We start from the raw sequence: 25,317 nt of genomic DNA on the forward strand, positions 1-25,317 counted from the left end.
TCAAAGTTCACTGAAATCTTTATGAGGCATATTGCTCATGAAACAATCCCCTTTTATCTATTCTACCAACACAAATACACAGGACAGTCTGTGTCTTTACACGTACAGTTCCAAATCGACACAAAATGAGGCAACTTTTGGTTTGTCAATAAACAACAAATGGAAGAAATGATTGACCACAAGACCGATCATGTTTAACATAAAACTGCATTTTTTGGGGTTGCTTAGTGTGGGTCACAATTTCAAGGGTTATTTGTGCATTAGTCGTCACTGAAGTCCAGATTTGTGAACATCTTGTTGTGATCACATTCTCAGTCTATCGTCATGTACAGCAGGTTTGGATGAGTCGTGTTGTCAGATGACCAAAAGTTTTCCCTTCAGAGTTTGCAAGAAAAGGCAGATCAACCGCTTAGTGAGGGTTTTGATCCTGCCTCTTAATGCATTTCTCTAATAAAAGGTATGTATGTGCATGAAAGTACATGTAGTGTTGAAGCAGTTGGTGTACATATATGCTACGTAAACCCTGTAGAGTGTTGCAGCTTCAACATACGCAGAGCACAAGACTGGAAAAAAAAAAATATCAGCACAGTCTCTTTCATTTTTTTGTTCATTGTTGGAAAAATAGTTAAGAAATTAAAACTATTTGGGAAATGTTGAATGAACTTAAAAACACCCAGGGGCTTCATCTGAATGTACTCTTTCTTTTTTAGCTGAAGAAAGGAAATTGGTTGAAGAGAAGTGAAACCTCACACACCAAAAAAAGGAAGACAATTTGTTCAATTAAAAAAAAAAAAAACATCAAAGTTGTTTTTTTCTTGTGTGAATATTGCGTAAAATTTCGTTATGGTAGTAAATACACCATAATTAATATTACCATCAGATTCTTCAGAAATGAGAAGTTTTACTGAACAACTTGAGGGTACTGTGGGCGATGTCAGGTTTACAACACCCAAGAAAAAGACTTGTTCAGTTCACACAGCAATCTCGGTAGAAGGTTAATCTTCATTGTCGTTACTTGTCCCCCCAAAACCCCCTGAATTTAAACATGAGGATGATCAAGTCCTATCTAATATTTACATTTGAAAAGGAGCCTACTGCGGCCCGAATCAGGCTCCGGTTTCACAACCAGGAGGGGGTTGGGGGGGGATGAAATGCAAAAAGAGTAGGCAGTAAAGGAGGTATTTAACATATATCCCCCCCAACAACCCACCAAAAAACATGGCTAGAAGACAAAGGATGTCAACAGCATGCATCACAGGATGAGATGCTACCACATGACTAGGAGGTCAGCCACGTTTGTTTTGGAAATAAAAAGCACAAATCTTCGTGTTAATCAAGTTAATGGAGCGAGTTAACACAGTCCTGACACGTTATTTTAGTAACAAAGGAACACCACTAGTGAAAAGTCAAAGTAACCTCAACAAGTTTTTTATTTGTTGTAATAAAATCAAATAACTACCTAGCAGTTTTTTCACCCCCTCAGTCCTTTTTCTGTAGTCTCTAAACTTCAGAGAGAGGGAAGATAAATGACAATGTTGATAGTCCCTGTGCTTGAATGGATCATATCAATCAACTTCTTGTTCTCTAGCCACGTCTAAAACAGAGTCTGAAAGGATCCCAGTTTCTGTGTGATAAAATGGGAGGGGGAAGGGAACTGGAGAACTTCAGCTGATCATGTATTGGGAGAATGCCGGGTGTGTCTGTGGGTGGGGGGGCACTGGATCACAGCTCCACAGGTGGCTCTCTGAGTAGGCCGGGTCACAGGTGATGAATGACGGGCCGTATTCCATCATACTCAGACGGGTTGTCTGAGTGATCACATGATGTAGACCTTCTCAGCCTGAGAGAAGTTGAAGACTTCTTTGGTTCTGGGACACACCACTTTGTCATCTTGGCGGATGGACAGAAGGGACTGGAAGAGACAAGACGCAGAGAGTAATAAGTTACAAAGAAAAACAAACATTTATAGGACTTTTTCCTGCATCCATACGGAGTTTCTAAAAGGGATAATTGGTTGTTTTGAAGTGGGGTTGTATGAGGTACTAATCCATAGTCAGTGTATTACCTACAGTAGATGACAGTCGACACACCCCAAGTTTGGAGAAGCAGAAAGGAGTTACCGCACGGAAGCATATCAATGTACTGCTGTAGGCGGAGCAGCGCCAAAACTTATTTTAGCCGCCTAAAACAAAGGCTCTAAATATAATCACCATCAGTTTATGTGTACGCCTCTTTTAGGTGGCTAAAAAACGTTTTGCTAACAGCCCCGTCTACAGCAGTACGTCGCTTTGCATCTATGCGGTAACTTTTCTTTGCTTCTCCAAACCGGAGGCGTGCCGACTGTCATCTGCTTTTGGATGTATTTCATCTTTTAGTCAGTTTACTCACATTGTAGCCGTAGACGTATCCATTAGGCAGCATCATTGGAGGGTTGTTTTCATTCATGACCTCCCCAGAGATCTTACAGACTAGTCTGGAGTTGGCGCAGTGGGCCATGGGTAGTGGCTGGGCCAACTTGTTGAGGGATTTACTGCACACTGGGCAGTCTGGGTTCTTAGAGGTACCATCCTCCTTGTAGCACTGACTGGAACAGGCATGGAGGTTAAGGAAAATAAGTGAAATCATTTCTCAATGTGTGACGGTATTATGGGTCTCACAGCAGACAGCATCAGTGGAAAGAATAATCCACTCAGTTTTAATTCATTCTTGTGGAACATTTGCACTTTCTGTTAGACAGTAGGAGCAAAGATAAGAGGGGAACAAGTTATGTGGGATCAAGACCTCATTTGATGGTATTAATCTAACTGTAACAACATGAACATACCACTGAGATAACAGAACACCATTTCAACAAAACGTATAAAGTTTGTCTGAGGAGATTAAATCAGAAGCAGCTTATTATTGTAAGTAAAGTGTGGTAGGATACGGTGTCTTGATGGCAGACAGACCAGCCTGTAGGGTGATCGTGAAGACAGAGTTGTTCCCCAGCTGGTGCAGTCTGTAGTTGTCATATCGGAACTGCTGGATCAGCATCTTCCAGCGGGCTGGATCCAAAAGATCCTGATGGAACAGGAAGAACAACAGAGAGTTTTACACTAACAGCCAGTTAAAGACACAGTACTGAGAGTTCACATACAGCGAGGTGCAGACCTGTGTCACACAACTCTTCTATTTTGTTTCCTACACAAACAAACAATGTTTACTCCCCAAACATTTGTGACTACATTGCATTCACTGGGGCGATGTCAACGGCAGCAAACACCAGACAGCAGCCAAGTGATCAGTATACTGTAGCCAGGATATTCAGTCCCAGGAGCAAAATGTAACACGCTCACTCTGCCAATGTGTGCGTTGCCCTTGAGAGGTTGTTGTCCTCCGGAAATAACACCATCAGGGTGGTGTCCGATTCCAGACTCCTCCTGAAGGCACGGATATAATGTCACTCTCGTGATGTTGTATGCTTTAATAATAAGCATACGAGTACATTGGAGAAGAGTTGGGCAACCTGTTTTCAACGACCTGAATAGATCCAGGTTTCGAGTCCACAAATGGACGGGCATCTGTTCAGAGCAAACTGTGATTAACGGCTCTCTGCTCTGCCCGTCCTACAAATGTAATGTAAATGCATTTTCTAAATTAAGTCACAGTTGCAGTTAAATCCTTTTATTTGTCTGTAAGCTATGGTGGCTACATTTTTATTGAGCCTGATTTTGTTTCATGTGTGTGACTATGTTTTCACATTTGTGTAATGTAGAGGGAAGTAGGGATGTCACGATACCAGGAATTTAGTAGTGGATACCAATACCAATGAAATTTATACAATTATCGATACCAAAGTAAAAAACAAAAGTGAAACAATAAATCCCATGTACTTCAACGTACACTCCTTTATTACAGTTTACATACTGTTTCTTTTTGTTAAGAAGTTTAACAGGTCATGATTCCCTCTCTATTATCTATTTTAGATTGCTGTGAAAACTTCTCCTTCAAACAGCTGGATTTATTCAAGTTTCTACCCAAAAGCTACATTTGATTAGATTACATTGATAACATCATGATAACGTTAGAATTTATCTAATTTAATATATTAATTTTTACTGAACAGAGCCTGCTCTGTGCAGGACTGAGCTTCTTACCGGCTACCAACTGCTAACATTAACTAGCTCTTGTCTTGCCGATTTCAACACAGATTTGTTATTTATTATGTAGCATTATCAGCGAAATAATACGGTGCGTCCCCTGGATGCGTCAATAGTAAATTTACTAAGTCCCAAACAGATTTTCTATCGCCCCAGGGACACTGTTAATCTTGAGTCCTGACAGCACCTGTGGTACTGTAGAAAAATGAGTACTGTCACATGCCGTCAAAGTCTCTCGTGACATCCCTAAAGGAAAGTGAGGGCATTTGTTTGAAAAGATGGATTGATAACTGATCAGGAACTCAACATTGATAAAAAAAATAACTGTGATGATAATTTAGCTATAAATGTGCAGCCCAACCAACATGTTGGCAGAGGACTGAGATGCTCAGTTCTGCTTCTGGCACAAGAAGCTGGCAAAAAATGTTGTCACTGTAGTTTGGCTTGGTCCGTCTACTGTTTACAGAAAAGAAGCTAAATGCTTTTTGAGATGAAGCGTTGTTGTTGTTGTTGTTGTTGTTGTTGTTGTGGTACAACTCTTGTTTCTCAGAGGACTTTTAAATGGAAGTTTAAAAATAACAACACTGCTACTGTAACCAGCCACTAAGTCTAATGTAGCTCAAGAGGGACGTGTGTTGATTTAGAATGCAACAGAGCCCTCTAGTGGCCGGTCTGCTGCCATAACACTTCCTCTGCTTGATCTCTATCAAGTTCCAACACCTGAAATTATTTCAGTGCCGTCTTCTTTTAATAAAAAAAACTTGATGCAAGTGAACAAGTATCTGTTATGTTTGTGATTTATCCACGGTGTGCACAGAATGTAAACACAGCTGTGTTTAATGACACAATGAGGTGTGTATCCACTGAGAAGAACATAAATGGGATGATGTGTCTCATCTCATGTAATTTACTTTCAAAATGGGAGACGCTCAGATGAGTACACCATGTGTGTGTGAAATGGGTCTGACCAAATTAAATTTCATAAATGCAGACTGCCCGCTTTGTCAGGGGGCAAGTAAAATGCCACGTCGGGCTACTAAACCTAGCGTTAAAAAGAATTAAACACTTTTTTCTGGAGCTGATGATGGAAGTATCTGAAGAGCCATCTTGCTTCCTTCTCATCTCTGTTGAGAGTTGCTCATGCTCAGTATCGATCGGGCACTCGCTAGATAAAGGCGGCAGGTATAGACAAAGCGTGTGAGATTAAATGGACACATTTTTAGCGTTGACATTAACACACGTGACTTCATTTGAAAGCATCCGTCTCGCCTTTCGGCAGTGATGTAGTTTATATGTGATCAGAGAGTAAATGGTGATGAATGTGAGATGAGACCAGGCTGTGTCCATTCTCGAGTGTTTCAGTTATCCTGGAAACAGGAGTTTAGTTGAGTGGCGTTATAGAAGATGTGAGCGAAACTTCAGATTCATTTATTTATAGTAAAATTAAACATGACAATTAACTTTGGTCTTTTGTTGTAATCTGATAACCGCTAATAAATAAAACAATTTGTATAGGGGAAAGTTAAAATTGACTTAGTGCAAGTAGATTTCTGACCTACTTGTGAAAAGAAAACAACGTTGAACCCTGACATGGACACATTTAAGCTAGGAAAGACTTTGGGTTTTACCTTGTATGGGGAGATATGTGTATCTGATGGGAAGGCCAGCATGCCCATCACCTGCCGAACCTCATCCAACTGTCCACCCTCTGCTTGGCTGAAATGCTTCCTTGCATGTCTGAGATACACAGAGACACACACAAACAACATAGGTGAGCGATATGTTGTTTGTTTTAGTGACTGGTGAAAAGTTGCAGTTTGTGTAAGTAAGGTGAAACAGTTAGTGTGTAATGCCCATATATATGCATGTGTGTGTGTGTGTGTTACCTGACTGCATCCATGCGTTTGTTTTGTCTGATGAGCTCAATGAACTCTTGGATTCTCAGACTGAACTCAAGACAACTCTGCCAAAGAAAACAGACAAAAAGAGATGCCAGAAAGTTTAAAACACTGAAGTGCTGCAGAATCCTCACAAGTTTCCAGTTTGCCCTTCATGAACCTTGAGAGCAGGCAGGAAACTGATCTCTTTGTGCTGGTAGATTCTCAAGATGCCTTTCAATATTTTATCACCCGATGGGTTTAGGAACAGAAAAAAAAACCACATATCAAACCACTTTGTCTGGTGGGATATGTGAGGGGTTATAAATAACAGTTGGAACTAACATGTACCTGCGTCTGGCAGTGAACTGGAGCTAAACCAGACCAAATTTCACAAACACTCTCACAAGAATGAAAATCAAAACCATTTTCCCCAGCGTCAGCATCTCAACCTGGGACTGATCATATAAATATTCTGCCCTCTACGCAGTACAAGGTTGACTCTCAGAGTAACAGCTAACTGGGAGGCTTATTCTGTCTTGGCGCTCTACTGAGTACTTTCTGGTTTAATAGGATCTCAGGATTAACACAGTAACTTGCTGACACTGCCAGAAGGGTAAAACACACAGGAAGAGTAATTAAATCTTAACGGGTCCGTTTCTGAACACAATCAGCGTTACATTGTTGATTCTTGTTTAGAGAGAGCAGAAATATGCGACATACAAAAAACAACAAGAATTGAGCCATATACTTCTGCTTGACCTAAACCGGTGAAGTTATTTGTTTGTTTGTTACAGGCTGGTAAGTATTAAACCTCCCTGTTTCTTGAAGTCAAATTTGACACTTGTAAATGAGCTACCTTCATCTTGCGGAGGCGGGACTTGTTGTCATGGCACCAGGCTAGGCAAGTGGCCGTCTCCTGCCTCTCCAGAGACTCCTCCACCTCCTTAGCTGTGAGGAACATCTCGATGTTGACCAGATCCTAAAAACACAGAAGAGTGGATGTATTAATAGAGAAGAAGGGCTTCATAAAAAAAACTAAAGTTAAGCACAGTGTGGTAAACAAAAGATTTGATTCAGAAAGAACTGGTAAACAACAGATGAATTAACTTATCATAAAACCCAATGTTTTAGGAATCAGGCTGACACGCATCACAACACATAACTACACAATAAATGTGTAATAAATAGTAACGTCTGTATTGTTTCAACCTGAACCCTATTTTCTTATGTTTTTGAGTGTAAGGTTTGGTTTGTCCGAATCAGAGTGAAATTGATACTTTTGGCTCGTTTTCAATTCAGTCTGGCTTGGTTTCACAGTGCACAAATTAAAGCGGACCAAATAAAAAAACAAAGCTGCTCTGAGGGGCGTGTACGGAGGAGCAAATTTATCTGTTTTGTCTCAAGAGCTGCCACTTCTATGCAGGGAATCACTAGGGGTGTAACGATATATCAACGATCCTATATCATTGATGCAAAGTGAAAATATCAATATATATATTGTCATCTTTAAGATACAACTTTATTTTGAAATTCGCACTTTATATTTATTCTTTCTATCAAAAAGAATAGATTGTCTTTCATTTAAATGTCTGGAAGAGCCCAGTGATGAAATTGATTGTCAAATCATATTTTAGTTGAATTGAATTGAATAAAAGACTTTGTGATATCAGCAAAGATTGTATTGTTATCCAAAGAATCTATATAATATTGTATCGTGATGAAACTTGTGATTTTCACCCCTAGGAATCACAGACTTTGAAATATTGCTGTCGAAGTTTTTTCGCTTTGACTCGGCGCTGATCTACTGTACACACAAATCCCTTCTCCTCCAGTTTATCTCGAAAAAACCTTTAGAAACTTCACTCTTTTTGTGGACTTTATGTATCATATTCTGTATGTTCTCTTCGACTACATGTCAAGCAAACATTGGACTTCTGCAGAAGTCCAGGTCAGTCCTCTCCCACTCATGTTAAACGTTTTATTTCTCTGTCGGGCTCCTTTCCATAATGTTGTCAGACACTTATAATAACAATCAGAGCCTGTCTGAGACAAAAACAAGCACTTTTAGTGAACTGGTATTGATGGAGAGGAGTCGCCCCGAGAGATTACATGGAAGCCTGTTTAGCGACTGCTGTCTGCAGAGTTTTCCCTCAATACCGGACCGAATATCAAAGTTACCCTTTAACTTAAACTGACAGCTTAAGAGGGTCAGTGAGTCTTTTAGTTTGTCCCAATGTTCTCAAATGCAAAATACTATAAGTACTCAAAGAACTACTGAATGACTTTGAGACAAAACCGATGATTCACACAGAGAGAGTTACCTCTATGCCGCTCTGTCTGGCCAGTTTAACGGCTGTGTTGTAGTAGCCGCAACGCAGCAGATGCTCCACCATCATTCGGTCCATGCGCTTCTTCTTCCACAAGTTGACTGAGGCCGGCTGGTCGCTGCTGTGCTCCTTCAGGTGCTCGATGCGACGCTTACACAGCTTGGCGCTCTCGTCTTCTGCTTGGATGGACTCTGCGGCCTGCGGGACACACACACAAGAACAATCTAGATATCTGCTAAAAGCTCAATATGCATCATGTTAAAGAGAAATTCAAATTGACGCTCTCAATATCCATACTGGGCAGTGCTGGATTTCCTAAAAGAAGGAGCTCAAGCTTTCTTATTTAGAGGATTTCTTTCAGATTAAACTATCCAAACAGAATCTGATTATCTTTATAAAGCTGTTTTTTGAACAGGAGGAAACACAGAACTTCTTATAAACCTTTTGCACTGCCGATTACTGCAAATCTATATTATAACCGGAGCCTGTCTGCCGTCACACTGAAGCCAGAGACCATAAGACTTTTCAAACCTTGAGCATTGTTGAGGACACGCCAGAATAAACAGCTGCTTCTTGTTCTGTAGATAAACTCTTGTTTGTTGTTGTGTGTTATAAACATAAAAACAACGGACACGGTGTATTCCCATTGCTGCATCTTACATTTATATTAAAAAATGTTTGCTGAAGTGATATTGTAGTGAGTAAATGGTGATTATATCAGACCGTACATGACCGTATTTGCTATGCTACCATTTCAGATGAGTTTTCAAAATAAAATCGCATTGCTTTGTCTTCCACTCTTAATTCTCCTTTTTAGGTCTTGAACTAAACTCTCACTTTCAGATTTCATTCTTGACTTTTGGACTACTTTTCTCTACACCAGCCGGACCAGATTCGGTCACACATATTTGGGAGGGAATGACTCCTATGCTCCAAGCACACCAGCAGTGTGCTACCACAGTAGTTGGTGTTATGCAGTGTTACACGGTGTTCGGGCACACAACAATTACATCACTTGCCCACCGCCCCCACCATTGTTTTGCTTTTTTTTATTTTATAGAAATAAAACCAATTTAGTTCATTTTCGCATATCAGCGCCGTGTTCTCAACATATAGTTGGACAACGGACGCTACAAATTGAAAGTAAAAGTGTCTGCTTTGTACGGAGCCTCAGCTCAGAGTAGCAGGAGTCAGATTTCAGGGGACAACAGAGAGCTGACAGGCAAGACGAGGGTGGAGGATTTGGTGTTAATCAAAAAGCAAAAGCGTCTATTTTGCAATATTTCCAAAGAACGACGTTGCTGTCACAGCCGGCTTGCACAACACAGCGGCGGCAGGTAGAAACCTGTGGCGGAGAGGCCAGAAACACAGCCATCCAACGCTAAAGATCACAGACATCGCTCTACAGATATTGAGCGTCATCTTTTCTTTTAAAATGTCCGGTGTAATCGGTAACACTGGTGTTGTCACAAGATAGTTAACCGGTGGGAAAAATGTCCTCACTGTGACATCCCTAGTGGTTACAATGGAAAAACCTGGCCTTGAAGTGTAGTATCACCCGAGTAAACACACAGACATGATTGTTGTGATAAACCTTCCACAAACATAGCTGCACTCGCTTTGTTGAGCCAATTTTCTGTTGTGTCTGATTGTTTCTGTAATCTCTATTTTGTCCAAGAGCAGCCCTCTGAAAACAGAAATAATGAAGGCAACACCTCTATTGTTAAATGAGTTAATTAATTAGAAATTAGAAACACAAAACAAGCAATAACAAAGAGAGAGTCAGAGGCAAAAGAACCGTGATTAAGCACGGAGGGTAATTGCCTTTATTAGTCAAACGTGTCTATCATCTGTCAACCATAATTAAACTAAAAGAGGAAGGTGAATAACAGATTTAAGTGTTTGGGGTTTTCTTTGCATTTCTGTGTACATTATAAGAGAATGATAGGATATAAACTCACCAGGGATTGTGCGTGTTCGTTCATTCAATAGATGCTTTCATGTGTGTACCCAAATATCTTGGCTTTTACTGTACAAGAAATCTCAATCGATACAGAGAGTGTGTGTGTGTGTGTGTGTGTGTGTGCGTGTGTGTATGTGTATGTGTATGTGTACATTTGTATCCCTCACCTTCCTCTTCAGGGCGCTGAGTTTCTCCACCACGCCATCCAGCAGTGACACCACGGAGTCGACCACTGGGAAGCTGCTCAGCGTCTTCTCCAGCTCGGCAACGACCATCGTCACGTGGCTCGTCTCCCGGTCGATGTTTTTCTGAGCCGCCCTGAAACGTTTGTTCAGAGTCTCGTACGGCACCTGCAACGATAAAAACGCCACGGGATATTTACCTTTAAAGTTTAGCAGCGACAAGTTCACGCTGTACAATTTGTCATTAGTGAAAATTACATGTAGCTGATTATGGTTTGTATTCTGCAAAAGGTAGAAGGTTGTGTAGATAGCTGAGCTATAATGGATCTTCTACAAAACAAAAAAACTGTAGAAATAGAAGTAGTTTGCATAGATATCCTGTTTTGTAGAGACTAAAGAAACTGGAGCACACACACATACAGACTAGGAATGAACAGTCTATCCAAATAAATACTGATAGACTTTTGCAAAGACTCTTGTAAAAATGTCACCGGCAGTGGGAAAGACATTAACACTATCAGCAGTGTTCTCTATGAGGCCCTGTGAACCGTCTTCTAGCAGCCTAATTTCATGACATTTATGCAGCAAGGACTCCTCGACGGAAACAAATTAAAGCAGGAAGCAGATAGCTGGTCCCTACTTTCTCAGTCGGCAACAATCCTGTCTTTCTTGCTACTGCTGATATCTACAGAATACCCCACATGAACTGTGCGGAATTCAGTTTAAACAAAGCCTGTGAACCAGATTCATTTGACCATAGTGGAAGCCGTTTTCTCATATGAACTCAGGACATTGGGCCTCATGCAAGAACATCTTCGTATTCTTATGTTAACTTTCTATTTTCTCTTTTTTTTGTACCGTGGGCTCGTACGAGTGTGCCACGTCAGATTCAGGAAACGCTCCTAACTTCAGATAACTGTGTAAAATGATCCACGTAAACATGATGAATGCCACCTGTGCCTAAAAGAGGAGTTCAAAGTAATGAAATATACAATCCATTAGTGGAAAAACTTAGGTTTGGATAACAGTAGACTAATTGCAGTTCGCTCATACGACAGGTCTGGACCACTCGTAAATTGTGTTCGCACCTAAGAGAAAATTCAAAATACAAGAAAATTGGTGAGTGCGATAAGTTCTGCTAAATCCCTCGTAAAAGGCACTGATGAACAAATCTGTTCATACGAGTGGTTCTTTCATGAGGCACAACGTCCGGAGAATCAGGTCCGGAGTCGACCTTTCTCACATATAGCACACAACAGGAGATTGTCTGTGTCAGACGCGCTCTCACCTACTGGAAATACTCCTTTTGCTTTAGGCGAGGGTAGAGTGTGCAGGAGGCAGGATATGACGCGGATTACACCGCGGTCACGTAGCCGGTTTGTAATTTGGTCATAAGCAACAGAGTCTCCCGTCGTTCCTTGAATATGCCGATTTTGGCGTCGACCCATACCAACAGAAGTTCCCACATCTCGTCGTCTCTCCATTTAGACATTTTCATTGGCATAGGGCTGTCCCGAAATACCATTTTTTTGGCTTCAAAGCTACTACTGTACATACACACACCTCTTCACACAACAGACCGCGATATCCGTCTGAGAATAACTACTAATAATTAATGTTGAATATGAATAATGAATCATGTTGTGGGATTATTCCGTATTTCATGGGCTATTTGGGGATTTAGACATTATTATTACATACTTATATATATACAAAAAAACAAAAAATGAAGGATTTGAATATTGATCTGGAGGTTGATTACCATGGTAACGGTCGAAGCTTTGAAGCATTCGGGTCGGCCGTACATTGGCGACATTATGTAATTGAGGGGTCATTTCTTCACATTCACGCTCGGATGTTTATTTTTTCCCGGTTTCGCGCCAGTAATATGATAGAAACGTCATCATCACGCCCACTCGCTTGCCATGAATTCTCTGGACAATGACCGACTCTATTCACACATGGGCTCAATCGGACATCACACAGACTTTGTACTAAGGAGCTGCTGAAGGGGTAAAGCCTGTCGGGCGTTCTCACATACAGCTCCTCCAGGTAAAGCCTAGATAAGTTCATCGTTGCTGTACATGTGTGAAAGGGGCTTGAGAGGCCTACTGCATAAAAAAAACAAAAAAACAAAACAAGAGGAGTGCTTTGATCCATTACCAGGGTTATTTTCCTTCTAAGTGAGAGCCAAGTTAATTTCACAGGTCACTAACATTGGAGAGGGAAATTATGCAAGCAGGCCACAAAACAGGATAGAGTAAAGAATGTTGTTTCTCCGCTGGTACTATTATTAAGTCTATCAGATACAATTTTGCTAAATTAAAGCCCAGAATGAGACCCTATGATTCAGATACTTAAGTGTACCTAAGAACAGTTTTGTATGCACTGGTAAATATTCATTAGTGCGCTGTTGACAGAAACAGGGGGCTTATTCTGCTGAGGTATGTGTATGGCCACTGTATGAGAGGGAAAAGATGGAAAAAAGCACTGGCTTTACGTCTGTCTCCTGCATGTCTTTTCCCTGAGGGATACACCTAGATCAGGGTTTGCCACAGATACAATCAACTGGTCAGTGTTTATCCGGCAAATATAGATTTTTAGTGACACACTTGGCCACAGATCAACAAATTCATCAAGAAATGAAATGGCTTTAGCAGCTATATGGCGATGATTACAGTAAGATGCAGCGAAAGACGAATCAACTCATAAAATATGCATAGAATTCACATTGTATGCAAACAAGCAAGGATGAACTGTATAATGTAGCAGAACTAAAGACCATAGAGATTATTATACAGTATGTCAACTGCCTTTGTTATACTATCTACAGAAGTAGGTATTTATTTAACATTTATGGCTTTATGATGTAAGAAATGTAGCAAATCAATGCGCAGAATGTGATTTCCTAGATATTAAATTCACTGGATTAGCCAAAACATGTATTCAAACTGGGATATTTTAGTTTCTCAAAAGAATTTCCAGAAAATGTACTACATCACAATATATAAAGCCAGCGCCTGAAGTGGACCAAAAAAGGTGTCGGTACCCTAATTCAGCAGTTTCATAACATGATCATTACATATGTCTTTATTTATACGTATATCTTGGTAATATATCCCACTTCAAATGTATTTTCGTTTGCATTTCACTCCACACAGTAGGCCTGCATATGACATACATGTCCACAATGTGTACATAAATGTTTATTTGGTTAATAAACAATTTGTATGAAGCTATTGATACAATCAAATTAATTGAACATGAATATAATATTGTATAAACGCTACAATAAAACCAATTTAAAATATGACATCTGTTGGCCTACAGATTAAATTAGATCAGATTAGGCATTTTCAGCGCTGTTTTCTCAGCATTAAGCGAGCTATGTGTTTACACAGAGACTAAATTAGGTAGGTGTTTAGGGGCGGCACCTAGACTCACCAGGATGTAAGAAGTAAGGTTACTCATGTGGACAAAAATCAGAAGTGCCGGTACTCAGTACTGGTGAGTACCGGCCCATTTCAGGCACTGTATATAGCTTTAGATTTTGTTTTGGCCTTATGCCTTTTCAAGATAACACCCCTACAAAGAAACAAACATAATGATTTGTTTCTGATTAATCTCCATCACATTTTCAGAAAAATACAAATATTCTCATTTTGAATATGACCCGAAAAATAGATTGTATGTATGATATTACTCTTTTCCATACAACCTTGATTTACTTTTGACACGTACATCAGTCATGATGAACACATTTCAAACAGCTATTATAACATCCAGGCTGACACAGTCTGAGTGGTTGTCTGTCATGATTTGTTGGGAGGCGGCTCATTGCGAGAGACAAGCCCACTCTAAGCAGTGCAAATTACTCATTAACGATAATCACAATAACTACAGTCATTAAATGGATTAGGTCATTTTAGCAATGAATGATGATTATGACTTACCTTGAATACAGACACACTTTATTCAGCATTACAATGACATTTCAATGTACTGGGCCTGTATTTTCTAGCCTTTATGCACTTACATTTTGTCATATATATTACGGCTGTCAAAGTTAACGCAAATAATGACGCGTTAACGCAACTTGTGATTTTTAAATTGGAGCCGGTTTTAAATCTAGAGTGACGATACTGGCAACATGTGAAACTACAAAAACCTGATGAATCCATTGGTACCAACCGTGTCATATTACCTTGTCCCGAAGGAGGCTAAATAATGCTCCAAACTTACGCTAAATTTTGGCGAGGAAAAACTGTCATGGCCATTTTCAAAGGGGTCCCTTGACCTCTGACCTCAAGATATGTGAATGAAAATGGGTTCTATGTGTACCCACGAGTCTCCCCTTTACAGACATGCCCACTTTATGATAATCACATGCAGTTTGGGGCAAGTCATCGTCAAGTCAGCACACTGACACACTGACAGCTGTTGTTGCCTGTTGGGCTTCTTGAGTTTGTCATGTTATGATTTGAGCATATTTTTCATGCTAAATGCAGTACCTGTGAGGGTTTCTAGACAATATTTGTCATTGTTTTGTGTTGTTAATTGATTTTCAGTATTAAATAAATAAATTAATTTGCATAAAGTAAGCATATTTGTCCACTCCCATGTCGATGAGTATTAAATATTTCACAAATCTCCCTTTAAGGTACATTTTGATAACATTTGAGATAAATCTATTAAATATTTTAAACGATTAACAGCCCCAATATATAGATATATATCTATATATATATTATATATGGTTATCATTTTCTTTAGGAATGCTTCCACAAGGACATAACATCCAGCAGATCAGTAAGTCAGTAATGCCCTTTGTCAAGCCACATTTACATTATAATTCAGCTCCAAATGTAATCACCACTGCACAGCTGTAAACCCCCCATTTGATACCAATTATAACCATCACTCCTGTCTTAAAATGGTGCCCATCATCATCCTTACATCCTTCTACTGCAGCATCCAAGCAAAAGGCAGGCAGACATGACATACCCCCTAAAACCACCATCAGCCATGCTTTTCTGAACACACAGGGAGACCACATTATATTCTATTCATCATGACAACATCATGCTAAGCCAATACATTGCTAGTACTCACAAAACGTGCTTTTTATATACGACGACGCGTGTCTGTCTGTCTTGCTCTCTCTGTGTGATGTGAGGAGCAGCCTGGTGGCTTGTTTGAGCTCGTCTTTTTAGCAGTGGTGGTGTCGCAGTAACGTTATGTGCAATGGAGGAGGAACAGTGTGCGTGTGTGCGGCAGCAGCAGCAGAAGAAGAGCTGTGTGATTTCTCTCGCTGGCCATTTTGAAGTGCAGAGAGGAGAGCAGAGCAGCAGCAGCAATCTGATGACACTGCGCTAACTCACTGGGCTGCTTCTCTCTCTCCTGTGATTTCAACCCATCCATCTTACACCCAGCTACAATATGCATGCTTAGAGGCACGCTACTCATATTTTAGCGATGATAAAAAGGATGCTAATCCTGGTTTCACCACAGCAAAAACCAACTAGCAGGCCACATTTCTGTGACGACATTCCCTGTTTGTTGAATAGACTACCTTGTCACATGTTCTCCAGTGGCTATTTTATAACATGTGTTATCATCTTTTTAACTGACTTATAAAGCCGAATTGTTAAGTGAGGTTACCCAGTGTTAGCACTGTTGTTAAATTAATTCACGTCCACATAAATTAACCACAAAGCGTTAAAACGTTAAAATCATACAAAACGCGGGTGGACTTTTGTATGGAGCGTTCACTGACCGGTAGTTTAGTTCACGACATTCCATGTTTGTTGAATAGACTACGTTGTGTGACATGTTCTCCAATGGGCTATTTTAAACATTTATATAATTATAATTAACTGAATTATAATGCCGAATTGTTAAGTAAGGTTACCCAGAGTTAGCACAGTAGTTAAATTCATTCACATCCACATAAATTAACCACAAAGCGTTAAAACGTTAAAATCATACAAAATGTGGGTGGACTTTTGAATGGAGCGTTCACTGACCTGACTATTTTGTAAAAAAAACAGGCGTTTACCTTAAGCTAACAGCTTTGAGGCCTTCACCACACTTAACATCACTAATAAGAGTTACTTAAAGAAGCATAAAGCCAGCTAAGTAGCCTCCAACTGTTGTTATTTATCGATATTTGCTCTATCTTTTATAACACAGGTAGTTTAGTGGCTGTGCTACCTGAGCTAAGCTAACGTTAGCCTCCCTGTCAACTCCGCTTCTCTCTCCGTCAAATCCTGAAATATTCCTCATTTAACTAATGCAATCAAACACATGGTGTATTTAGGGACACACTAGAATCGTTAGGCTGTATGTAGATGTTAGTTTGGGCGTGTTTTTACCTTCAGGGTGGGATATTCTTGGACTTTGAGAGCCATGGACAGTTGAGATGCTGTCTCTTGCACCGCCATCTTGGTTTTGTAGGTTTTTCTCTTGTCTGGTTGTTTGTGTTTTTTTTTTCTCTCATCAGAAAGAGCTCAGTGCTTCACTACCGCCACCTGGAGGGACGGTGCTTCACTACCGCCACCTGGAGGGACGGTGCTTCACTACCGCCACCTGCTGGGACGGTGGCAGCACTCTCTCTCTCTCTCTGTGTGAGGGGAGCTTTGTTTCTCAGGTGCTTTTCTCATCTGAAGTGGCTTCAAACAGAAAGTATTCCTTGATTCAAAGAGAGATAAAGCATGTTATTTAATAATAATAATATTAATAATAATAACTTGCATTATCAATCGCTAAACTCTTTATCCTGGACAAAGTTTATAGACACCTGGAAACACCAAAAGCTCATGTCAGACTCTTATTCGCTGATTTTTCTTCAGCTTTTAATAAGATGCAGCCTCACATTCTGATTGAGAGGCTTGCATCCCATTTTAACCTACCTCACCAGCTTTTAACATTGGTTTTAAACTTCTTAACAGACAGAACACAACAGGTTTTAGTTAATGGTATTATGTCTAATACCTTGGTGTCTAACACAGGTTCTCCGCAAGGCTGCGTCCTTTCGCCATTGCTTTTTATTTTGTACACAGATAGCTGCAGGTCTTCTAAGGAGGGCAGCTTATTAGTGAAATTTTCAGACGACACTGCACTCCTGTCGCTCCTACAGGGGGCAGAGTCAGATCATGGCTGCGCTCTTCCTGCCTTTGTCGAGTGGTGTGACAAAAATGATCTTGATCTTAATGTCTCAAAAACTAAAGAACTTGTGATTGACTTTAGAAAAAACAAGATTAATCCCACTCAGAGTATAATTCATGGCGACGATGTTGACATCGTGCACTCTCATAAGTACCTGGGCACAGTGTTTGACTCTCATCTCAAGTTCGATGTAAACACTGAGTCCATTGTTAAACGAAGCCAACAGAGAATTCATTTGCTGCGGAAAATCAACTCCTTTGGTGTGAGTAGATCTATCCTGTGCACTGTCTACTTGTCATATATTGAGAGCCTTTTAACCTTTTCATTTATTTGCTGGTTTAACGGTTTGTCTATGAAGGACAGGAATTGCCTAAATAACATTGTGAAAGTCTGCTCCAAAATCATCGGAGCCCAGCAGAGCAACTTAAACTCTCTCTGGGAGAAACGTGTCCTCCAGAAGGCCAAAAACATTATTAATCACAACCAAATCCTGTCTAGTGAGTTCACACTACTGCCTTCAGGACGGCGCTATCTGCCGCCTCACAGAAAGACAAACCGCTACTCCAAGTCATTCATTCCTTCTGCCATTACACTGCTGAACGCAGAGTAACTATCATGAATGAACGACAACAAAAAAATGTTTTATTTACTTTGAATGTACAATTATTTTGCACTAACCACATAACGGTTGTCTGTGTTTGCATTAGGTACATTCTTGGAATACAACTTGCAATGTGCAAATACTCTTGGCACTTTATTCTATTCTAATTATTTATTTATTCCTTTATTCTTTTATCTCGTCTTGTTTTTATTCTTGTATTCATTGTTTTTATTGCGAAGATTTTAAATTTTTAATCTTGTACTTTTATTGTTCTGCACCTCCCCATATGCCACCTACTGTGTTCCCTCTGTCAAAGATGATTGTGCAGTATGAATGTGTGTATATGTCTCGGTGGACTGCAGAAACTGAATTGCCCTTCGGGGATAAATAAAGCTCTCTGTATCTGTATCTGTATCATTTATATAGCGCCTTTCAAGAAACCCAAGGACGCTTTAACATAGGCATAAATAAACACAACAAAAGGAACATAACAGTAGCTAAGGGCCATAGGCCTTGGTGAAGAGGTGGGTTTTGAGGAGTCTTTTGAAGGTGTCCAGAGATGGTGCGTTGCGGAGCTCTATGGGGAGAGAGTTCCAGAGGGTGGGGGCTGTCACACTGAAAGCTCTGTCCCCAAAAGTTCGCATTTTTGTGTGAGGGATGGAGAGCTGACCCGTGCCTGAGGATCTGAGGTTCCGGGGCTGTGTGTAGGGGTGGAGGAGGTCAGATAAGTACTGAGGAGCCAGGGCGTTGAGGGATTTGTAGGTGAGGAGGAGAATTTTGTAGGTGATGCGGGACTTGACCGGGAGCCAGTGGAGGTGGATGAGGGTGGGGGTGATGTGCTGCCAGGGCTCGGTGCGGGTGAGAACCCTGGCAGCTGAGTTTTGCACATACTGGAGCCTGTCCAGGGCTTTGCTGGGAACCCCGGACAGAACTCCATTGCAGTAGTCCAAACGGGAGGTGACGAAAGCGTGGATGAGGGTTTCTGCATCAGAGTCAGAGAGTGATTGCCGGAGACGGGAGATGTTTTTTAGGTGGAAGAAAGCGGATTTGGTGATGAACCTGATGTGAGACTGGAATGAGAGTGTTGGGTCCAGGATGACACCCAGGTTGCGGACTTCCGAGGACGGGGAGAAGGAAGAGCCGTCAACGTCCATGTAGTCCATTTAGTCCATGTAACAGTTGCAGACGAAACAACATCACCACAACATGCATTTAAGAGCTCTCGTTCACATTGCACATTTCACAAGCAGTTTGCCCAGTTTTCTATTCCAAAAGTAGGTATTTATTTAACATTTATGGCTGTATGATGCAAGAAATATAGCAAATTAATGCGCAGAATGTGAATTCCCAGATATCAAATTCACTGGATTAGCCAAAAACAGGTATTCAGACTGCCATCTAGAGGGACGGTGTCTGCACTCTCTCTCTGTGTGTGAGAGAGGAGCTTTGTTTCTCACATGCTTTTCTTATCTGAAGTGGCTTCAAACAGAAAGTATTCTTTGATTCAAGGAGAGATAAAGCATGTTATTTAGTCCATGTAACAGTTGCAGATGAAACAATATCACCACAAGATGCATTTAAGAGCTCTCGTTCATTTCACAAGCAGTTTGCCCAGTTGTCTAGGAATTGAATTTCCATTTTTTGCTGACCACTTCAAGTACCTCTTGTCCACACTGGCGCATAAAATGACAGACATCTAGCAATTTTATTCAAATTAAATTTGAAATTTAGCAATTTAAAGGTCCCTTATAAGAAGAAGAAGAAGAAGAAGAAGAAAAAAAGGCACTTTATTAATCCCTGAGGGGAAATTCAATTTTTTCACTCTGTTATGTTTTTTTACATATTACATAGTACACACAGGCCCGAAATACACACACATACACAAACAGGACCTACATCCATTAATGAGAGAGATGTCAGAGCGAGGGGGCTGCCCCTGACAGGCGCCCCGAGCAGTTGGGGGTTCGGCCTTGCTTAAGGGCACCTCGGCAAACTGACATCTCTCCAGCGACCAGCGATCAGTAACAGTCCATGCGGGGACTTGAACCGGCGACCCTTCGGTTCCCAGGCCAAGTCCCATGGTCTGAGCTACTGCCACCCTCATTTTTTATAAAAAAGTGAGATTTCCATGTATTTTTATTATAAAGCAGGCTTAAAGGTCACCTATTATTCAAAATGCACTTTCCATGTCTTTTAAACATCAATATCTGTCCCCAGTGTCTACAGGCCCCCCTAGTATCATAAAAGACCATCCTCTCTCTTTATCTCCTGCTCCATCTGTCCGAAAAATGTTTTTTTTTTTTTTTTTAGTTGAACGACAGAAAACGAACAATTTTGCTAACTAATTATCATAATAATAATAGTTTTAAGTCATTGATATACAAAGCATAAAGAAAATATTAAAGGTCCAGTGTGTAGGATTTAGAGACATCTAGTGGTGAGGTTGCAGATTGCAACCAACTGAATAGCTCTTCGCTCACTCCTTCCTTTCCAAGCGTGTAGGAGAACTACGGTGGCCTTTGGGTAAGGTAAAAATGTGAAAGTCTCTCTCTAGAGCCAGTGTTTGGTTTGTCCGTTCTGGGCAACCGTAGGTGGAGCAACCTGGTGGACTCTGTGAAGAGGACTTGCTCCAAAGAACGTATATTATTAAGATGTGAAAGTCAATTGTTGGTTCCATTGCAGAATCAGCGCCCAGTAGCAGAGCTACGGTTCCGCCATTTTGGACTGAAAGCGACGACCGGACGCCAGTAAAACGTCCACCTACAAAGTGCTGCACAAAAGTGAAACAACATTTTTTCTATACTATTGTCATAATTTTAATGTCTCTACCCAAAATGTCCTGCGTTGAGCAATGAAAATGTTATAAATATGCATACTATTATAACTATTTACTTACTTACTTATTTATTTATTAAACTTTTTGCCCGGTTGCTTCCCAGAGGAGCATAAAGTGAACGATGGACATAAAAGGAAGTTGAAAAATCCAGCACACAGATTTTGAGAGCAATCTCGAACGTTTTCATGTCAAAGACCTCCAAAATCAATGTCCAATAGACCACAGACCATGGAGGTTTAAGAGGTTGCGTCCTGTGCTTTTGTACTGCGTGTTAGTAAACAGCCTCCAACTACATTAAATTCAGTTTATGTCGTGCTAATAGCTCTACTAGCTACTGGCCGATGTATGGGGAATGCATGGCAAGAGCTGTTTGTAAGGCTCATTTTTTACATGATGCATGTCCTTATTTTTAATTTGCAAATGAAAAGCAACAAAAGTTATAGAGATATTTTAGAGATGTGAGAAATGAAACACCTGAGAGGGAAAAGCTTGACACTGAACATGATCGTGCTCCACTCATAGAAAACCCTGCTGCATAAATCAAATGGGGATGAGGATCAATGATTAGTTGTAAGGAATCCTGAATTATTTGTCAATTTGGAGACTAATCTGGGTTACAGTTCAAAACAGCCAGCTGAAGTAAAGTATAAAACGTATGATAGGAATACTAGCTTTCTAGCCAACCTCTAAAGTAGGTGTATTTTTCATAACAAAGAAATAATGACACATATTGTAGAATTTCTAGTATTTTTAGATATTTAAAGTACAGGTTAGTTTACAATTATTTTCATTGTCGATTAATCTGTCGATCATTTTCTCGATTAATCAGTTAGTTGTATGATCTATAAAATGTCATAAAATGGTGAAAAATGTTGATCAGTGTTTCCCAAAGCCCAAGACGACGTCCTCAAATGTCTTGTTTTGTCCACAATTCAAAGATATTCAGTTTACTGTCATAGAGGAGTAAAGAAACCAGAAAAATATTCACATTTGAGAAGCTGGGATCAGAGAATTTAGACCTTTTTTTTAATTAAAAATGTACTCAAACTGATTAATCGATTAGTAAAATAGTTGACGATTAATTCAATAGTTAACAACTAATCAATGAATCTTTGCAGCTCTATAATAGTCCATAAAACCAGTGAACCCCCCCTACATCCGTTCCGTTCCACGGGCCACATGTCTTTTCCTGTGTGAGTGAGAGCACACACCCTCCTCCCCACCCCCGGTGAACATATTGCCATTGGCCGCTGTCCAGTTCTGCTCTGCGCTGATTGGCTGGCACGAGCTCTAATCGCTTACAATTGGCCCATTATCTGCTGCATGCCCCACCCCCACCCAGCTCAGGAACAAAGTGGAACAGTGGACACACAGAGAGGAAGGTGATGCAAGGTTTGTGATGTATTTACGGCCCCATATCGACAGCTTCCTGTGTGTAGCATGTGTGTGAAGACGTGTGTGTTTATGTGATAGCAGCGGCTGTGCTTACTGCTGGGTTCTGCACTATGTTCAGGTTTTTATAACTCTGTGCCAAACCAAATAACGGGGGAAATGACTCTGTGCATGTGTGTATTTACAGTATGAAGGCTTGCATTGTGTGTGACTGTATGAATATGAGTGTTTGTGTGTGTGTATACAGTATGTGTGACAGGAGGGTTATTATTTATTGATGAATAAATTGGCTGAGAAATGGGTATTTCTGCATCTTTTATGATGGATTACACAGAGCGGTGGATGAATGTTGGTGCAATTTACTGAATCTAGAAAGAAGCTATTAGTCTTTAATTTTAAGGAACAAATTATCCATAAAATCACATCTTTGGTAAAACCTTACCCTGACGTGGAAATATCACACATTTTCGACTTTCAGTTTATTGGAGTACGCAGGCATTGACGTGTGGGATGTGCACTCCTTTTATAGCCATCTTCATCAGCATACATTATTAATTCAAGTTGTGAGGAATTAAGATACACATTCACTGTGATTTTAATTTAAAATAAATAAATAAATGATATGCTTAAATTGAGTGCCAAATTAAAGTTCAAAAATTAACTCAAACATGGTTGCTCTTTCCGTATTTGAAGACTTCGTCATCCAAGCATTTAGAAATGAACATGTTTTTAGAGTAAATTACTTTTTCCTATTGACGAGTGGCTTTAAAAGTCACTCATTATGTGTGACGGACATCTGAGATTCATACATCACAGGTGTGTAAGATACAGTGATTCCTCTTTAAAGGGGACCTATTATGCTTTAGTGCTTTCCCCCCTTTCCTTTAGTGTGTCATATAGTTTGTTGTGCATGTAAAAGGTCTGCAAAATTACAAAGCCCAAAGTCCACACCAAAGGGAGTTACTCTCCCCCACAGAAACTGATCTGCCTTGCTTGAAGTCCTGCCTTTCTTCCGTGACATGGTGATGTCACCAAGTAACACATTTGCATACTATAAAACCTGCCTAGCGGCTAGTTTGGTATGCCCTCAAACAAAGCAAGTTAGAGCGGAGCTGGAGCAGAGTCCGAAGAGCTCATGTTGTAGTAGAAACCCAAAATACAAGTATGCACCTGAAAATAAGCATAATAAGCACCTCTTTAAGCGAGCGTATGCAGCACTCCGTTGGTATAATCACTGGGGGAGATAATCATCTGCAATGTGTCAAGCAAAATATATCTTTACATAGCAAATAGTTGTTTGCTGCTATATTAATTATCTGGATATCATATAGAGAACCTATAAGATCTAAAAATTCTCCACATCAAACTTTCTGTAAGATTAATAAATCCTCTTTATTTTTATTTTCCTCCTCCTCATCTTCCTCTCCCTTGCCATCTTCGTTACTGCCATCCCATTCCTTTCCGCCTCTCACCTCTCCTCTTCCTCCTCACCCTCATTCTTCTTTACTGCCAACCTGTTCCTCCATTCATCTCTTTTGTTTCTGTCCTGCTGCTCTTACCTATTCCACCTCCTTTCACTCTCCTCATCTACACATGGATTAGATTCTTCATGCCTGCTCTACCCGTCTCCTCCTATAGTAAATTAGATTGCTAGTTTCTCGCTCTCCTCTGTAGTGGCATCCACATTGTTCTGCAGCTCACTGTCAGTATCCATAAATCCAATTTGCTGTGTGTGTGTGTTTGTGTGTGACTGCATCTGCACGTTTATAGCTAATACGATGGCCACTTTGTGTTTGTTTGGAGCTACATTTAGAGCTATAGTGTGCATCGATAACATCCGTGCTTCTTGTCATGCATTTGTGTGTACATGCATGTTTGCAACTGCATGTACCACATTTGTTTTGCACGTAACTGCTTGTATGAGCGTGCATGTATTTCTCTGTCTTGTATCTTTATACATGTGCAGGGGTGTATCTTTGTAATTATGTGTGTGTTGGCGATAGCTCTGGGTCTAGCTGGCTGTCAGTCTTGATAAGGCCAGCGGTTTGGGAGGCGTTAGTCGGGGCTGCCGCTCGCCAGGCCTCCACTTGGTGGATCTGCTGAGAGGGAGCCGAACCATTAGACACGCTGCAGTGACTACAGAGAGAGAGAGAGAGAGAGAGAGGGAGAGAGAGGGGGGGGGGTTGGGAGGTGGCGGGGGTGTGGAGATGTATGGTGAGCAAGGCGGGGATGGAAAAAGAGAGTGAAAGAGATGCGGGAATGAGGAGTGGCGGTGGGGTGATGGAGAGCGAATGAGATTGAGGGAGAAATTGGGAGGGATTGAAGATAGAAAGCAAGATGGGCAGATGGAAGAGCAGGAGGTAAAGAGAGGGAGAGGAGAGAAGGAGGGTGGAGGCAGACAGAGAGAGGGTGAGGAGCGAGAGGTAGAGGGGATGGAGGAGGAGAGAAATTTAAAAAAAGAGGAAGAGGAAGAAAGAACAGCGGGTGGGGAGTGATAAGGAGAGGAAAGGGTGTAACTGTTAATGTCCACCCTCGCACAATATACGTACATGCTGCTCAGTTTGCACACAAGACTGATAAATAAACACAATGTAAGGCAGTGAAATCTCTAAACTAGGGCTGTCAATCGATTCAAATAGTTAATCGCACATTTTTCATCTTTTCAAAATGTACCTTAAAGGGAGATTTGTAAAGTATTTAATTCTTTTATCAACATGGGAGTGGGTAAATATGCTGCTTTATGCAAATATATGTATATATTTATGATTGGAAATCAAATAACAACACAAAACAATGACAAATATTGTCCAGAAACCCTCACAGGTACTGC

The 25,317-nt window shown here is 40.6% G+C and overlaps 2 protein-coding genes and 1 long non-coding RNA gene across 6 annotated transcripts in view; 1 reads left to right on the forward strand and 2 right to left on the reverse strand.

Moving 5' to 3' along the window:
- maea (macrophage erythroblast attacher, E3 ubiquitin ligase) lies at nt 1–17,023 on the reverse strand. Of its 2 annotated transcripts, none has more exons than XM_074649239.1 (9): nt 16,866–17,023; nt 10,477–10,659; nt 8,341–8,544; nt 6,876–6,998; nt 6,026–6,102; nt 5,768–5,876; nt 2,927–3,060; nt 2,389–2,584; nt 1–1,912 (listed from the first exon to the last, which is right to left on the reverse strand). In XM_074649239.1, exons 1-9 carry the CDS (start codon nt 16,932–16,934, stop codon nt 1,817–1,819), a joined length of 1,191 nt encoding a protein of 396 aa, XP_074505340.1. In that variant the 5' UTR covers nt 16,935–17,023; the 3' UTR covers nt 1–1,816. The 2 variants fall into 2 exon arrangements, with proteins under 2 accessions (XP_074505340.1, XP_074505341.1); XM_074649240.1 differs by lacking the exon at nt 16,866–17,023 and adding an exon at nt 15,604–15,742.
- Nucleotides 17,024–22,239: 5,216 nt separating this feature from the next.
- Nucleotides 22,240–25,317, forward strand: part of ctbp1 (C-terminal binding protein 1) — a 39,382-nt gene continuing 36,304 nt past the window's right edge. Inside the window, exon 1 of the mRNA XM_074649247.1 lies at nt 22,240–22,487. Within this exon, the coding sequence (XP_074505348.1) occupies nt 22,481–22,487 (7 nt within the window). The 5' untranslated portion in view covers nt 22,240–22,480. The remainder of the gene's footprint in view (nt 22,488–25,317) is intronic.
- Nucleotides 24,164–25,317, reverse strand: part of LOC141775665 (uncharacterized) — a 90,264-nt gene continuing 89,110 nt past the window's right edge. For all 3 annotated transcript variants that reach the window (XR_012595644.1, XR_012595645.1, XR_012595646.1), the window contains one exon: nt 24,164–24,623. This is a non-coding gene — a long non-coding RNA (uncharacterized LOC141775665). The remainder of the gene's footprint in view (nt 24,624–25,317) is intronic.

This window comes from Sebastes fasciatus, chromosome 10 (assembly GCF_043250625.1).
Source record: "Sebastes fasciatus isolate fSebFas1 chromosome 10, fSebFas1.pri, whole genome shotgun sequence".
Classification (NCBI taxonomy): domain Eukaryota; kingdom Metazoa; phylum Chordata; class Actinopteri; order Perciformes; family Sebastidae; genus Sebastes; species Sebastes fasciatus.